This window comes from Episyrphus balteatus, chromosome 2, assembly GCF_945859705.1.
Source record: "Episyrphus balteatus chromosome 2, idEpiBalt1.1, whole genome shotgun sequence".
NCBI lineage: Eukaryota > Metazoa > Arthropoda > Insecta > Diptera > Syrphidae > Episyrphus > Episyrphus balteatus.
The window spans coordinates 26,967,382-26,985,318 of NC_079135.1; the positions used below are offsets into that span (position 1 = coordinate 26,967,382).

The 17,937-nt window shown below is 30.9% G+C and overlaps 3 protein-coding genes across 3 annotated transcripts; 1 reads left to right on the forward strand and 2 right to left on the reverse strand.

The window, feature by feature from the left end:
- Positions 1-1,510: 1,510 nt before the first annotated feature.
- On the forward strand, positions 1,511-2,404 carry LOC129909346 (cuticle protein 16.5-like). The gene is made up of 2 exons (XM_055986432.1): positions 1,511-1,856; positions 1,931-2,404. Exons 1-2 carry the CDS (start codon positions 1,845-1,847, stop codon positions 2,402-2,404), a joined length of 486 nt encoding a protein of 161 aa, XP_055842407.1. The 5' UTR covers positions 1,511-1,844.
- Positions 2,405-11,693: 9,289 nt separating this feature from the next.
- Positions 11,694-12,410, reverse strand: LOC129910041 (cuticle protein 16.5-like). Its single transcript, XM_055987283.1, has 2 exons — positions 12,256-12,410; positions 11,694-12,158 (listed from the first exon to the last, which is right to left on the reverse strand). The coding sequence occupies exons 1-2, from the start codon at positions 12,265-12,267 to the stop codon at positions 11,736-11,738; spliced, it is 435 nt and encodes a 144-aa protein (XP_055843258.1). The 5' UTR covers positions 12,268-12,410; the 3' UTR covers positions 11,694-11,735.
- A 3,910-nt stretch (positions 12,411-16,320) lies between these two features.
- Positions 16,321-17,173, reverse strand: LOC129910042 (cuticle protein 38-like). The gene is made up of 2 exons (XM_055987285.1): positions 16,781-17,173; positions 16,321-16,710 (listed from the first exon to the last, which is right to left on the reverse strand). The coding sequence occupies exons 1-2, from the start codon at positions 16,790-16,792 to the stop codon at positions 16,342-16,344; spliced, it is 381 nt and encodes a 126-aa protein (XP_055843260.1). The 5' UTR covers positions 16,793-17,173; the 3' UTR covers positions 16,321-16,341.
- Between the last annotated feature and the right edge of the window lie 764 nt (positions 17,174-17,937).

Here is a 17,937-nt window from a genome sequence, read left to right on the forward strand (position 1 = left end):
TTAAGATGCATTTTTAGAAAAAAAAAAATTTAAATCGTTTGAGCAATTTTTTTAAAAACTAAATTTTTAAAAATAATTTTTTTTGAAAAAAAGTTGTAAAATGAAATTGGTATGCCATTTTGTAGAAATCACTAATCAACATCTAAAATCAAAATTTCAAAAAAAAAAATTAATCTCAAATTTTCGAAAATTGGATTAAAAAAAAAATTTATTTTTTTTTTTTTGTAATAGGTACAAAAATTATTTTTTTCAAAATTTAATTTCTGATTTACATTTAAATTATATAATGCTTTTGTACCTATAAAAATTTCGTTGAAAACAATTACCAGTTTGGCAGAAAATCAGATCTAAAAAAATCGAGCAGGTACCGTTAATAATGATTTTCAAAAAAAAACTTAGTATATGACAGGTACCTATGGGTGCCTTTATTTTTGGTGCAAAAAAATTAATTCCAAAAACCCATCTGGAGAGTCTGAAAAAATGCTACATTTCAAGTTTGAAGTTTGAAGCTCTTTATGCAGACAGGCAGACAGACAGACGGACTTCTGGGACCCACTTTTTTTGCATTCTCTATCATCGTAATTTCATGTCTGATTGTTATCTCAACATCTCAATTTTTTTTTTTTTTTTGTACTCAAGTAAAAATTTCACGGTTTGTGCTTACATTCTTATTCGAAAACTTTCGGAAAAAAAAGAATGTGAATGCTATTAGGTATACTAGTAAGTGAGAAAGTATACATCTAGTTAAAGGTCTCAAATTTTTGTTTCCCCGAACGAGTCTAATTTATTATAAAAAGTTCGGTGTGCCATTTTTATCTTTCTTGGGCTGAAATACCATAACTTTTGTTAGAATTGGAATAATTTAAATCTGTAAATGATAAAAGCAAACAATTTGTAAATATTATTAACTTTGAATCATAAATTAAAGCCATTTGACTTGAAAACCCGCCAAAAATGACTTTTGTGTACTTAAGACCTCATCGATCTCTCACCTCTCTAATTAAAAAAATTGTTAGGCCCAGAGTTATCGTTAATTTTACGCACAACATTTTAAAGGTCCATTAAAAAAACTGCCCCAAAAAATGTAGAATTCGCAAGCTACCCAAACCAAAAACTCTTGACGGGTTTTCGTTAGACGATTAGATCTTACAGCCAATTTATCATAAACTTCTGTTGCCTTTATCCTTTTTCTTTCTATTCAATTTGCAATTTCAATCACTCACATTTAAATAAACCAATATACCTCCAACAAGCAATTCCACCCACTACATGGTAAAATTCCAACACCATTCCTATCCTTTTCAAGTTATTTTTAAAATTTCCATCACAAAAAAAAATATCTTTAAGGTCATCTCGCATATTGTCCGACTTTTCCATTTTCGGATTATAATTGAGTGCTCCTTTATAGTCATGTGTCATTGTCTTTTACAACCGTGTAGCTATTATTCAATTGGCTCTAAGGTCATCTAATGGCCTGTTAAAGCTGTGAGCCAAGTGCGTGTATATCAAAAAACATTCCAGTAGCCTACACTACACATACACACTCTTCTTGTAAGCCGCATCTGCCTTGAATACTAATTTTATATCGTATCGTGTAAATCGGACGAAGTGTGCCTCTTCAAAAATTTGTATGTACGAGTTGGACATTATTAAGCAAGCACGCGTGCCAATGGCATATACTGAAGAAGTTGCATGTTCATATACTTGAACAAAAAAAACAAAAAATACAAACCATTAAGTTTGAATATAAAAAGGTCTGGCAAATGAAGAACTGTCATCAGTTGGAGTAATCTCATAGTTCAATCAACAATCTCTCACCAGAACACCATCAAATTATATTCAAGATGTTCAAATACGTAAGTTTGAAGGATATTCTTTAAGTCATCCTGAGGATTAATGTGTTTTTTTTTTTTTTATTTTGAAATTACAGACCATTGCCGTCTTTGCTATGATTGCCTGCGCTGCTGCCAAGCCAGGAGTAGTTGCTCCATTAGCCTACTCATCCCCTTTGATTGCTGGCCCAGGAATTGTGACTGCCACTAGCAATCAAGTGGTGGCAAGACAATTCAATGGAATCGCTTCAGCTCCATTGATTGCTGCACCTGCACCCCTCGCTGCTGCACCCATTGCCGCACCATTCGCAGCACCATTCGCGGCTAGATACATCGCCTCGCCATATGCCGCTGCTCCTTTGGCTGCTGCACCAATTGCTGCCCCTTTGGCTGCTGCTCCATTGGCCGCTAGATACGTAGCTTCACCGTACGCTTCCTATGCTTCTCCACTGATCGCTGGTGCTTCGCCATATTCTTATGCTGCATACACATCTCCATTGGCCCCAGCTCCAATTGGTGCTTACTCAGCTGGTCTGCGTTATGCCGCTGCAGCTTCACCAATTGTTTTCTAAATATCGAGGACTCTGTAAGACTGTGATAGCTAAAGTTGAAATGTATTATAATTGTTGTTAATCCTTAGCCTTTTTAGCCGTAATAAAAAGCATTGTTATTTTGTTAACATACATTTCAAGTTTTTTTTTTCGCAAAAAGGTCATATTATTTGCATTATATGCAACAAGCTGACGACAATTTTGTGCAATTTTGGTAGAATGAACCGAAAATCTTTATTTTGTTGTAAGTTTAAAACAATTAACACCTCATCATACTCAGTATTGAATTGGTCGATATTTTTCACCCAAAGAAGTTGTAAATCAAGTCTGAAAAATTTACTGCCAATCCATTAAAAATATAACAGATTCCGACAATCGTTTGTCCACCTCAAGAAATGGATAAAAACAAAAAATCATCGTTTGTCCACCCTACATTTAAGAAATATTCAAACTAAAAAATTTAAAAAACTTCAAAATTCCCAACAAAAAAGTTACTCATACACCACAGTGTATGTTACTAAAAATTTCAAAGTAATCTAAAATCCCCAAAAACTACTTTTTACAAAAATTCATCTACCTGCCTATGCGTATCTTATGTGCATGTAACATGTAGTACACTGAAAAAAAAACAACATCATTTTAACATTTTTTTAAATATCAAATTAAATATCTTATCAAAAAAATGTGAATTCTTGAAAAAGTAGTTTTTAGGGATTTTAGAAAAAAAAAAAAAATATTTTGTATGTAAGTAGCTATAAAAATAATTTTTTTTTTTTATTATATCTTAAACGTAGGGTAGACAAATGATGATTTAAAGAATATATGAAGAACTCGAACGAACGCAATTGGTTTTATACGTCGATTTTATGAAATTGGTGAAAATTTGACGAAGCTAGATTTTTTGGAAGGATGAAAGTCTAAAAAATCCATTTTTTGGCCCTAAGTTCTAATTTTTAAGGTGTTACGGAATTTTTAAATACCGTTTTGTAATCGGTGTTACAATCTCTACAAAACGTAATAGGTTTTCGTCCGCGTATATTTTTAATACCACAAAATTTAATTGTACAATTGCAAAAAAAATGATTTTTTGCAACGTTTAAAAGTCCATAACTTTTTTTCTTATGGTTTGCACTAAAATTTACTTTCAGATAATGAAAGCTTATAAAACTTCAAATCGAGTATAAGAAAAACGGTTTTTCTACATACTCCAGAAGTTTGCAAAAAATGCAATTGTTTATAACAAAATCAATTATTTATTAATAATTTGTTGTTTTTTTGAAGTTTTTTTTTAGTTAATTGTTGTGTATACAATTGGTAATATGTGTACCAAATTTCATTAATTTCTATGTTTTCATTACTGAGATACAGTCATTTTAACAAAAAAGACGCACAAAATTTCATTTGTTTATAACTTTCAACGAAATTGAAATTTTTCAAAAATACTTTTAAATATTATATTTGACATATGTATACATCTTCCAATAATGCAAAAAAAAGTATCAAATTCGAGAAGTCGGTTTTAGGTGGCCCACTTGAGAAAATTTGACTCTTAATCAAAATTTTCAAATTCGGCTTGCTTTTCAAGTTATAGAAAAAAACTCAAAAAGTAACAAAAAAAGTCAAGAATATTGATCGTTACAAAAATGGTCATATCTTTATAATTTATCCATAGATTTTGAAGAAAGTAATCTTTTCCAGAAAATGTACTACACATGAAAAATATAAAACTAGGAGGACTCGAAAGATTTTGATTTTTTCTTTCAGTAATAAAGTTTTTTTTGCAAAAATTTCCTTTAAAAAATGCATTGCACTTAAACATCAGGAGTGACCCAGAAAAGTTGTTCTAGTGTTTCTTATCCAGTAATATTTTTTTAGATATTATTTTCGAGTTTTCTCGAATCTATATGGAAAGTATTACGGCAGTTGGTGTCCAAAAACTTTTTATTTTTTGGTAAACTAGTTTAATTTTTACGCAACAAAAAGCACATTTTGATTGTAAAGAGGTTAATAATTTGAAAAAAGTTTGTTATTAATTTTTTGAACTAAGGGTGGGCTGTCCTGGGCTAACTTTGGGCAATAAAACAAGACGGATTTGAAAAGAAATTAGCATTTGGTGATGCCAACTTTACATAGCCGACCATAACGTAGGGTAAGTTGGTATAAGAGTGCGCATTTTAGACAAAATACCAAATAAAACAATAACAAAAAGAATTTAACTACTTTTTTTATATATAGTTTTTAGTTTAAAATCAAAGCAACGAAAAAAACTGGTAACAAAAATGTATTAATTCAAAAGTTATAAACAAAATACCGCATTAGGAAATTTGCGCACTCTTATACATCCTATTGTGTAAGAGTGCGCGGCTTAGTTTGTAAGAGTGCGCAGCTGCGCACAGGTGTAAGTTCGCACAAAAGTCGCAAATAAAATTGCCTATCTTTAAATAAACAGAGTATTTTTCAACCCATCACTCCTTGCATGAGGAACAATCAATTTAGTCTTCGATTAATGGTTTGGAGAAAATTTCAATATTTCCTAGTTACTCTCATTCTCTTGTTTTTTGTAGAACTTTTATTTGGTTTTTTTTTGGTTGGAATTGCTTTTTCTAGCTGCTGTTTATTGGTATATGGACAAATGCTTTCTTTTTGTCGACTTTTTAATGTCCCATACTTTGTTTATTGTTATTTTTGTTGTTAAGCGGAAAATTTGATTTGTTTGGCAAGAAATATTGGAAAAAAAAGTGCTAAGAAACTTAAACTTAACTAGCACCTCTGTTTACACATTTGCATGAAATTTTGACAGCAGTGCATCCAGTCTTATATTCCCTTTCAAACCGTAGAAAATGGCCTTGCGCACTCTTATCAACCGCGCACTCTTATACTATCCTACCCTACACCAAATTTAAAAAAAATTGCTAGAGGCGTTTTCAATAAAATTGTTCCAATAGTTCGAAAACGTTATATATATATAAAAAAAAAAGTGGTTGTCTGTAAAGTCAAGTAAAAACAAGTTTTGTGCTTTTGTAAACAAAAAATGATTTAAAAATAATTTATTTGCCAACTACCATGTAAAAATATTTATAAGATAATAATTCTTAAGCTTAACCCCTTAGGTACATATTTATATCAATCATAATTTACAAAAAAAAAAAAAACCTTTTTTTCTAACAATTTACACCATTAAAAAGTTGAATATTTCTTCTAAAGAACAAAGCCGTATTGAAATTTTTTACAATGCGCGAAAAGTATTAAAATAATTTATTAAAAACAATCATTTCTAATGAAAAAAGTGAAAAAATCATTTCCATCACCCAAAAATCAATTTTATACCATCTAAAAGCCTAATATTTCAGCTCAAAATTTTTAAATCGCCCATGTCTGGCGAAACCAATAATTTTTTTTATCAAAAAGAAAAATATCAATCTTTTCTATCTTCTCAAACCATTAAATCAATTTTTTTTATGACAACCTATATTCAATTTTATATCATAAGAAAGCTTATTATTTCACCTTTCATATGACGCTTTAATCATATTTCTACAATGCCTACAAAAAAAGTTAACATTCTTTAAAGCCAATCATGTTGAAATTTCAAACGAAGAATACGGTGCTTCCCACATTGGTGGCAACAGATCTCCACAGGCGTTTTGAGGTATTTATGAAGTTTTTTATATTTAAAATTTTTGTATCCCTCCTTTGATTGTTGGTTTATTGTTTTAAAGATTGGTTAAAATTGCGTTGGTTCGTTGTGCGAATAACAAAAGTCCCCGCTCCGTTTTTGATTCGAACCTAACCTCCATTGTTAAAAAAAGAATTCAAACAGTTTCAACTACTTCAAAATCTCTTGATACGTTATTTCTTTAAAATTTTATATTTTTGATTGAGTGAAATGTCATTTCCACTCAATCCGCTCAAACAAACTTCACCACCCGAAAGCATTCCTTCGAAAAGTGTTTAACATTGTTAGGAGTTTTTTTTTTTTTTCTCTTCAACCAGCTATACTTCTGCAACTGACACTCTGACATTGAATAAACAGTTGGTACTTTTGGCGCACCCTTTCCGCAAATTCCTTTCAAATAACGCTAACGAAAAATCGAACACCAGAAAGAATCACAAGGAGTATCTTCAAAAAATCTTTAAAAAAAAACTTTGGTCAATGAAAAACATCGTTCACAGAAAAATTCCATCAGAAACTTGAGAGCAAACAAAGTTTTTTCCATCCGATCCGATTTAGTATATCTCTCTGATACGACACCATTATTATTTTGGTCGAAACAAGAGTGTCATGCGCATTTTGGTCCTCCAGCCAACTGTCATGGAAGCAGAAATTCATTTTAACACTCACACTATCGTATTCCATTCCACTGGAATGTTTCATTTGTACGAGTAGTGTGCGACTGCATTTCACGTGGTTTTCATTTCGAACGTTAAGGATAATAATGAAAAGGATGTACTCGTAGATGTCCATGTCCATAGCCAAAAAAATTCCATCACACTATTCTTCTTCGTCAATGGTGCGATTAAATGTCCTTCCTCAAATCCTCTTTTTGGTCCCCCCATATTTTCGATCGATAAACACCACCACTTGCTTCGTACGAAACAGATGAAACACATGGATGTCCACTTCTGAAAAGGAGGGGCGGTTTTTCATCATCATCATCAGAGACACAACATTTTACACACGTTGTCACGCTCGTATTGTCGAATCACCCTTCTCTCGGAGAAGAGCAAGGAAAACGAAGCCGGCTAGAGATGAATTGAATTATCGGACATTGCAGGGTTCACAAATTTGGGTGCGGGCGTAAGGACTTTGGCATGGTATCAGGCGACCAAAAATGATCAATGGACTCGCGCTAGAAATTCCGATGCTGATGTATACTGACCACCACCAACAACAACTCGTTTTCGTAGTACTACAAAACTGACATGTGCGCTTTTGTGTAGTATACTCGTTCGAGCCTTTGGGGAGAGTGTTATTGGGCTTGGATACTATACTCTTTCGTCCTTGTTTGTAGAGAAGATACATCCTATTTATCTACTTTAAGGTGGTTGAACATTGCGGAACTCTATATTCTGCTGATGTGTGGCTGAGGGTGCGTCTTCGTTATCATGAAAATTCAAAGCGACAGGAAATGCATTAATACCATTACACAAACACACACACATAGAAAAAGAGGATATATTTATACCCCCCGAGAGACCGACCGAAGTTCGTTTGGTTCGAAAATCGCATACAACGAATTTTGTTCGTTTCGCTTCCACGTGTTGCACATCCGGTGGCGAGTGGGTGAACTATGGAAAGCATCCTGAAATCGATATACAATCGCATAAATATCCAATCTACATCAGGAGCTACTTCTGATGGGGTTCTCTCTACCTTTGGGGCGTTTCTGGCGCGACATGAATTCCTAATGCTAATGATTTGCATTTTCATTCGAACGGTGACACTTTTATTCACAAGGCGAGTGTTTGTGTGTGTGTGTGTGTGTTGTGGGCCAGTGGGGATTCTATAGGAGTGCTATAGGACGAGTAGGACACATAAATAGATTGTCGTCGGTCGTTGCGTGCTAGACCGTAAATTAACAAATCATAAAATTAGTGTAGAAAATTTGATTAATCTATAAATTGAATAATCGGGGATTAAGCTTCGATAAATGATATAGAAAATGGACTGTATGTCGTTGTGAATGAGATCATTGGGAGCTTTATGGGAAAAACAAGGATTTTTGTTTACAATGGGACAGTCTGTGATGGAGGAATGAGTGGATTTTGGAAATATTACTGTGATGGGAGTGATATTTGAATATGATGAGATTATTGTCGGTAATTGAATTTTGGAGAGCGTGCTAATGGGTTTATTACATTTGCTAGACGGTTTTTATTTAAGAATTGTTTTTGAATTTTTTTGATTTTTCAGTTCGATGACATGTCCTGAGGCAGGTTAAATCCTTTCAACTGCTTTTATTTTTATTTAGTACAGGTAAAATAGTAGGTAGGTACAAAAAATAACTTAATGAAATTTAAAAAAAAATTCTTACCCTCATGAAATTTGGCAAAAAGTTTGAAGAGAACTCAGATTCTAAGTATAAAAAATTTTCTTGAGAAATACAAAGAGCAATAAAAACTAATATAAGGAGTCTACAAAAAGCCATTGATTAGTTTGTAACTTCTAAGAGTTTTATACTAAAAAATTTCAATTTATCATCGAAAGAAAAAATAAAATAAATCATTGGCTATTTGGGAGAATTTACAGATTTTACTGTCTCTGTGACACCATTTGACCTAAATTTTTTTTATGAAAATTCTTTTGTTCTGTTTTCTATCACAAATTCAACGTTTTTACAAAATTTCATTATGGTGACCAATCAATTTTTTTTTTTTTTACTCAAAAAAAAACACCCTTTTAAACATGGTGTTCTTATAGATACGTGTTTCAAATGTCAAAAGTATCACTATTTTTGCTTAGTTTTCCAATATAGGTACCCATATTTTCTCTACACCAAAAAAAAAAAACACCCTTTACATTTTATTCGTAATTCCCATGGCATAAACAACATTTTGAATAAATTTCGTAAGGATACATTCATACCATTGATTTTATCGGACTTATCGCGGATCTTTCATATTTCCCAAAAAAAAAAAAAAACACCCTATCACAAAGAATGTATTTATAGACTGCTAAGTTTTTTGGTTTCTGTTCTTATAAATGAAATATTTTTTTAATAATTTGCATTGGGGTACCAATTTTCTCCTAGTATTTATGGTATATTCTGTATTCTGTTTATCATTTCTTAAAAAATAACCTTTCACTCAAAATAATTTTGTATAATCTTTAGATTCTTAGTTCTTATACAAAAAAGAAATAGATTAACAAAATTTATATTAGCTTGTATAGCACCTTTCTCCCATTTCCCATATAACGCAACCCCAAAAAAAAAAACACCCTTTCACCAAAAATATTTTTAAGAACTATATTTATTATATTTGTCCCTATTTTTATGTCATTAGATTCACCATTAAAAATAGAACCTTAAGGTCGTGTGCGAATTGCGTTAAAATGTTGGTTAAATTTTCTACCACGAATAAATTTTGACGTTTGATTAAAAAAGGGATCAAATTTATTTTTTTGCTGTGCGGATTGGGTTAAAATGTGTTAAATGGGACTTTTTTTGGTACTACTTTGATTAAAATTCCCTCAAAATATAAAGTTAAATTTACTAGTATGAAAATGTAAGAAATTCTCAATTTCACATATGTACTTTTATTTATTTTTATTTTTAATTCATTCTTCGAACACTAATTCATAGTTCAACAGCTGCCAACAAAATAGAAATATAAAAAATAGAAAACAAACATACATTTTCAATTTTTCAAAATGAATAATAATTTGAGAAAGTACTTTGTATTAATACTTTTATATTTCTTAAAATATCAACGCATTATAACAAAAAAAAATTCAAATCTATCTTGATCTTTCTATCTTGAGAAACGTCAAATTTTAACCACTAGTGTCAAATTTTACCCTGCTCCGCAGCTGGGTAAATTTTAACCCATTTTATTCACCACGCTAGTGTCAACATTTAACAAAACGTCAAATTTTAACCAACATTTTAACGCAATTCGCACATATACATACACATGTGTCAATATAATCATATATTGTCAAAACATGACAATTTGGCAACCAATGTCAGCTATCGTAATTCTTATTTTTTTATCTACCGACGAAAAACGCGCACACCACTAATTTTTTAACAATAATTACACGGTGCGACACTGAAAATACACCCGAGAAATAACATAGTGTAGGCTGTTAATATGGTCGAATAATGCATACAAATATTTTTGTTATATTTTTGGAACCCTCCATTTTTTTTGTATTTACAAAAAACCATTTTTACAGACCTTACGATGTAATCTATCAATATTTCAGTCATTTTTCTAACAACTCTCAATATGTTATATGTTTTTGGAAAGAGGATTTCCAGACCTTTTGAATGATGTATAGAAGTCTATTGTTTAAACAAATTAAGTGTAGGTTTTTATCCCACAAATCTTGAAAAAGTGATTTTTTTCACAATTTTTTCAACTTTACCCAATTTTGTTTGAAAAATAAAACAAACAAAAAAATAAAGTAAGGTTATATTCTTAGGCACAAATTGGCGTATTTTTTTATTGAATTTGACCAAAACTGCGGAATCTATGCTATTTTTTCGTAAATAGAAAATGTGGTTTTTCATGATGTGAATTGCAAGGTGCACAATAGGGTGTTCGTTATTTTAAAATAATAAGAATTTCTATGCTCCTACGATCTTATATGGTTAAAAATAAACTAAAAAAAAATATTCCCCAAGTTTCAAGTCTCTAACTTAATTCTAACCTGTGCCGCCAAGCGGTTGAAGTTTCTTATGGGAATAACATGGGGTTTCTTGGACCTTGTTCGATCAATTTTAATTTCCAAATTTCGTTCAAAAAATTTAAAACTTTACAGACTCAAATTTAATAAGTGTAGCTATCATGTGAAAATTTTTCAGATTTTTAATTGTTATAATTTTAGAGATTTAGCTTGGTATAAAAATTCTTTTTTTCAGACTTTTTCAAAAATCGCTTTTTACCCGTTTAATGTCAAAAAATTAAAAAACATACATTTTTATTCACGAGTAACTAAACGTTTTTTTCTAAACAGTATCGTTACTCGTTTGTTTCGTTACTGGGTACTGAAGTAACGAAACATACGAATAACGATACTGTTTATAAAGTAACGTTTCGTTACTCGTTACTGAATTGAATATCTGCATTTAAGTAACGAATACATACGATTTACTACAGCTCTATCGTTGGGTATAACCAATAGAATGAAAGAATTCTGGAGACATAGAGTTAATAAATAGTTATTTCAAAATATCCCTTACTTCCACAGAAAAGGCTTCTCAAAGCTGAAAATAATGCACAAATTTCAAATGGACTTGATCCATTTTTATTATTCTGAACGCCTCATTTGTCTGATGAAACCCGACGCGCTTTAATATGTTTAATATCGAAGTTTTTCCTTTCTTAATGAGCAACTAAGACGATTTTTGAAACTTTGCTTGGATGTATTTTATGGGACCATTTTTTTAACCTTGGCTAGGTCCATTATAAAGGGAACCACTAAAAAAACATGGGGCGAAACCTCCTTTTCGTCTTTGTGTTAAGTAGGTTTAATATTTCTTAAATGATTTTTTTTTTGTTTTTCAAAAAAAGACTTCTTATTTTCTGTTTGTTTTCAAATTAAATATTGAAATGAGTTAGTTTTATTTTCATTTGAGCTAGTTTTCTTATGTTTATGACTTTTTTGTTTGACTATTTCTTGTTCTTACAACAGAACTGGAGCTGAAGCGGCATACCTCAGGGGTGAGGCATATCCATAAGCAGACGCATAACCCAAAGGAGCAGCAGTTAATGGAGCTGAGTATCCCAAAGGAGCTGCTGTGTATGGTGATGCAAGGTAATTGGCAGCAAATGGTGCAGCAGCAATCAAAGGAGCAGCAGCTGCTGCTGCAGCATAGGGTGAGGCTAAGTATCTAGCAGCAAATGGAGCAGCAACAACTGGAGCGGCAGCAGCTAATAAAGGAGCCGAGGCAATTCCATTGTAGTTTCTTGCAATAACTTGACTGCTAGTTGCAGTCACAACTCCTGGAGCGGCAGCAATCAAAGGAGATGAATAAGCAAGTGGTGATGGAGCCAGTAGTCCTGGTTTGGCAGCAGCACAAGCAATTACAGCTAAGATGACAATGGTCTGTAAATGAAAAGAAAAGAGAGTTTGCTTTGATTAAATCTTCTGTGTTCTACATAATCCTGAGAGCGAAGAAATATATCCTTGGTATAAAACTTACATATTTGAACATTATTGAATTGTTTGTTTTTGTTTTGCTGGTGGTCTTTAAGAAAACACTCTTTGAATTATGCGTGACTTACTTGGGTTTACTTTTGCTTTTATAGTGAATATAAAAAAAAATGTGTTTAAAATATGCATGGAATTTTGTGTTTATAAATAAAGTTGAATTGGTGTATAAATGAACTCAAAAGCAGTTAACAACAAGCATGTAGGTAATTTGTATTCAAGAAATGCCAACAGTAGTATTTCGCTTTTATGACTCACATTATAGTCATTAGGAAACTTAACTAAAGTAAATTGCCATTTTGCCAACGGTGGCATCACAAAACTGTCTACTGTAACCTCAAATTTTAAACGTGACTAGATTTAAACTGTAATTATGTTAGCTTAATTTTGTTTAAAAGGCATAACATAACGGTTTAATTTGTTGAATATATGAAAAATTTTCATAACTTTTGTAATTCTATATTTTTTCTGATTTTTATTTTTTTTTTTAGATTTTTACCAAAATGAAAATATCTTTAATTGAATAAATTCACGATTGTGTCGCACGAACTTGCTCTTGTGGAATTAGTTTCTTTGAATGTTTTGCATTCTAAAGATTGACTTTAAGGGGTTATACATATCTATCTATTTTGACTTTTCCTTCGTTCGTTACCTGCATTTGTCTATCTTGAAAATTAATTTTTTGTTTTTTTTGAAGTGAAAACTTCTTTAGTATCGTAGTGATTTGAAACAAGATGAAACGAAAAAGCGACACGACTTCAACTTGTTATAACTTTTTTGTTTTAATAGATAGATGAATGAAATTTGTACCGTAGATAGGTAATTAAATAAATTATAATTGAACAAAATTTCAATTAATTTCATATTCAAAATTCGGAGATAACGGTAAAAAGATGTTCTTTTCCAACACACGTTATATCTATTGATCTAGTGCACATACAAATTTGATTTAACTTTAATACGCAAGCTGATAGCATAACCTTTAATTTGATATATCACACATAACGGTACATGCTCTACAAGTTACACAATCTTAAATTGAAAAAATTGAAACATACCTCAAAACACCTGTGGAGATCTGTTGGCGATGACCAGCTACCAGTGTAGGAAGTACCGTAATCTCAGTCTGGAAATTCGACAAGGTTGACTTTAAAAAATTCTAACTTCTCTTGTAGACATCTTTGAGATAAGATTTATGCATAATTATACAAGGTGAAACAATAAGCTTTTATAGGTTGTCAAACAAAAAAATTGAATTAATAGCATGAGAACATAAAAATAAATGTTTTTTTTGCTTTTTTTGATGAAATTTCATCGAGTTTAAAAAATTCTAGCTCTTTTTGTAGATGTCTCATAGACCTGATCGATATAAATATTTTGAGCTTAGACAATAAGCTTTCAGATGATATAAAATGTATATAGGTTGACACATAAAAAACATGGATTTGAAGGTGATAGATTAAAAATAGGTAGATTTTTTCTATTTTATTTTTTTTTTTTTTTCAAGAAAAATGATTTTTTAAGGTTTCACTTCTACCACGTGTTAATTGCACACATGATTTTTTTTTTTTTAATTTTAAGTGACTTGGATCAGAGATATCTTGCTAACCGCCAGACACCTTTTTCTGGAGGTCGTCTAGGAGATCTACTACAAAAATAACGGAACCCAATATTCTTTTAAATAAAATAATAATAAAAATAATAGTGAAATTATTTACCTATCAAATAATTTATTTTTTTCGGATTTTCGTAAAAATCCAAGGGGTACAAATTGTCGAAAAAATACCTTTTCAGCCGTTTTTTTTAAATAATTTTTTATACATGGTAAATCCAAATTTTCCAAAATTTTTCAAAGAAAAAAAAAATTGGTATACCATTTAAAATAAAATAATTAATCGAAACATAAAAACAAAGTTTAAAAAAATTAATCTACCTACCTGTTTTCAAAAAATTGATAAAAAAAAAACTGAGTTGAAATTTGTGTACAACATTCAAAAACAAAAACGCTTCTGTATAAAACTGGTTGAATTTGTTTGAGTAGTTTACGAGTAAGACAGGAATGAAGAAAATGTTTCTATGACATGACAGGTACCGTGAGTAACATTTTTTTTGTTTTTGAAGTGAAAACTTCTTTAGTATCGTAGTGATTTGATACAAGATGAAACGAAAACGCGACACGACTTCAACTTGTTATAACTTTTTTGTTTTAATAGATAGATGATTGAAATTTGTACTGTATATAGGCAATTAAATAATTATAATTGTACAAAATTTTAATTAATTTCATATTCAAAATTCGGAGATAACGGTAAAAAGATGTTCTTTTCCAACACACGTTATATCTTTTGATCTAGTGCACATACAAATTTGATTTAACTTTAATAAATCACACATAACGTTACGTGCTCTACAAGTTACACAATCTTAAATTGAAACAAATTTTAAAAATACCTCAAAACACCTGTGGAGATCTGTTGGCGATGACCAGCTACCAGTGCAGGAAGTACCGTAATCTCAGTCTGGAAATTCGACATGGTTGACTTTAAAAAATTCTAACTTCTCTTGTAGACATCTTTGAAATAAGATTTATGCGTCATTATACAAGGTGAAACAATAAGCTTTCACATGGTATACAATTTTTTATAGGTTGTCAAACAAAAAAATTGATTTAATAGCATGAGAACATAACAATAAATGTTTATTTTGCTTTTTGGATGAAATTTCATCGAGTTTAAAAAATTCTAGCTCTTTTTGTAGATGTCTCATAGACTTGATCGATATATATATTTTGAGCTAAGACAATAAGCTTTCAGATGATATAAAATTTATATAGGTTGTCATATAAAAAACATGGATTTGAAGGTGATAGAATTAAAATAGGTAGATTTTTTCTATAGGTTTTATAGGTTGTTAGGTAAAAAATGCATTTAATAGCGTGAGAAGATAAAAATACGTGTTTTTTCGCTTTTTTTTATGGAAATTGATCGAGTTCAAAAAATTCTAGCTCTTTTTGTAGATGTCTCATAGACCTGATCGATGTATATATTTTGAGCTAAGACAACAAGCTTTCAGATGATATAAAATTTATATAGGTTGTCATATAAAAAACATGGATTTGAAGGTGATAGAATAAAAATAGGTAGATTTTTTCTATTTTATTTTTTTTTTTTTTTTTTGCAAGAAAAATGATTTTTTAAGATTTCACTTCTACCATTTTTGAAAAAAAAGAGTTTTTTTCAACACGCTCAAAATATTCAACACAATGGCGTCCTTAGTTCTTCTAGGTTGCCTTTTGAAATTTAGTACAAATCTTTGAATATTCGTATAAAAATTCGTAAAAGGTATCTACACTGAGGGAAAAAACATGATTGCAAATCACTTTGTTAAACTATTTTTCAGAATGATTTAAATAAAAATTAAAAAAAAAAATTCTGCGGGATCGATTAAAAACTCTGTGGACTGTGGTCAGGTCACAGAGGCTTTTCATTCATGAAAATAGAAATTAGTGTGATAAACCATAAACTGCAACTAAAGCCAAGCCCGACAAAAACTTAAAAACTTTTTCGCATTGTTCGGGATAATATTTTTAAGGGTTTTTACCAAATTAGTGAAAACTTCATATAATTAATTTTATTTTTTTTTCCTAATTTGTACTTTTGTTTCATGGAAAAAGGAATTGAACCAAAGGGACAATTTTTTATTGATCTAAGAGTACTTTGGCCCATTATTTGAAAGCTATTTTAAAATACTTAAAAAAAAAAAACTAATTCTTTAGATTAAAAAAAAATCTAAAAACTGCACATTATTGACTCTACCAAATTATAAAAAAAAATCGAGATTAGAAAATTTTTTTTTTGAAACTACAAAATCAAAATTTTTTCTACACTAGGTTTTCAATTTATTTTTTTTAATGAATCTAAAATTTGTCCGATTTTCAGCCAGGTTCAAATTTTACCCTGATTTTCCCTAATAATTTTTTTTTCTTCTTTTACTGGAACGAAAAAAGCTATCGCAATAAAAACAAAATTTGGTTTTGTAGTCAATTATATTCATTTATTTTCGTTATCATCTTTTCTTCTTACAACAGAAGAGGAGCTGAAGCATACGAGTAGCTCAAAGGAGACGCATATCCGTATGAAGCAGCATATCCCAAAGGAGCAGCAGCCAAAGGAGCTGAGTAAGCCAATGGCGAAGCATATGGAGAAGCTACATATCTAGCTGCTAATGGGGCTGCAACTGGAGCGGCAACATATTTGGCTACTGGAGCAGCAAAAACAGGTGCAGTTGCAATTCCATTGTAATTCCTTGCGATCACTTGGCTACTGGTCGCAGTGACAACTCCTGGAGCGGCAGCAACCAATGGAGCAGAGTATGCAAGTGGTGCAGCAAGAAGTCCTGGTGCTGGTTTGGCGACAGCGCAGGCGATGATAGCAAAGATGACAACGGTCTACAAAAATACAAAAACCGTTTTATTACTAAGCGATCCTTTGGAAAGTCTTGAACTCTGAATAACTTACGTATTTGAACATATTGAAGAGGTTTTGGTTTTTTTTTCGGACTGAAATGATCCAAGAGATGGTAAAGTGTGTTATGATTTCATATGCTCCAGTTCATATCAATTTATAGGTATTCACTTTTGCCAAACTCGTCATTACTTATTGTCAATCGAACAAACAGTAGTTGGTTGTTAGCACCGCCCAAGCTTATTACTAATTCAAAACATGCATGAGCCATTGAGCACGTTGGTTAGATGCCTCTGTCGGTTTTGAAATTTTGGTTTTGTTTATGATTGGAAACTTGATTGTGTCGTCGAACTTAAATTCCGAAATGTTTGATCTTGACCTTTCCTTTTATATATTTTGGGGATTTTTGGAGGTGCTATCATGTTTTTAAATTACTGTCGTCGCATATTCGATAAAGTTTTACCGAAATTTTACTATTCTCTCAAACGTATTTGGTCTTTAACGAATTACATGTCACAACCTAATTTAAGAACCCATTTTATATCTAATGATTAAAAATTTACAATTCATGTCAAAAAAATGTTAATTGTCAAAGTCATGTAAAATAATTTCCTAAAAGTCCTTGCCTCAACAAAAATATAAAACCTCCACCAATTAAACAAACAAATTAAAACAGTGGACAGCACTGGTTCATTTATTGTAGCTGTGTGTTATAATAGTCTCCGTGTTTTTTGTCGTTTTTATTAGTAAATTTTTAAATTTAATTTCAAATTTTTGTGTTAGTGCACTGAAAAAAGTGTACTATTTTGTATTTATCTATAATAATTCTCTTAATTGTGTTAAAAGTGTTTAAAATTAAATAGTATATGGTAATAAAAAAAATAGTCTCCGGTAATTATTAAAAATAAAAAAAAAAAACAAGTTTCCCTCAGTTTGAGTGTTTTTTTTCTTTATTTGCATGTGTCAGTGTATTTTTCCTATAGGTATATGCATTAGCACTTCCCCTCATTATAAATTCCATTTATTAGTTCATAGCTCACTTTCTTTTGTTTTAATATTTTTAAGCCCATTTTATTAGCTTCTTATTTGAATTCGTTTTTAAAATATTAAAAGCGTCCGCGGTTCAAGTGGTAAAAGCGTGGTTCTTTTTGATTATTTTTTTTTATTCTTAGGGGTTCAGGTTCAATTCCCGCTGTCTGACCAAAAATCAA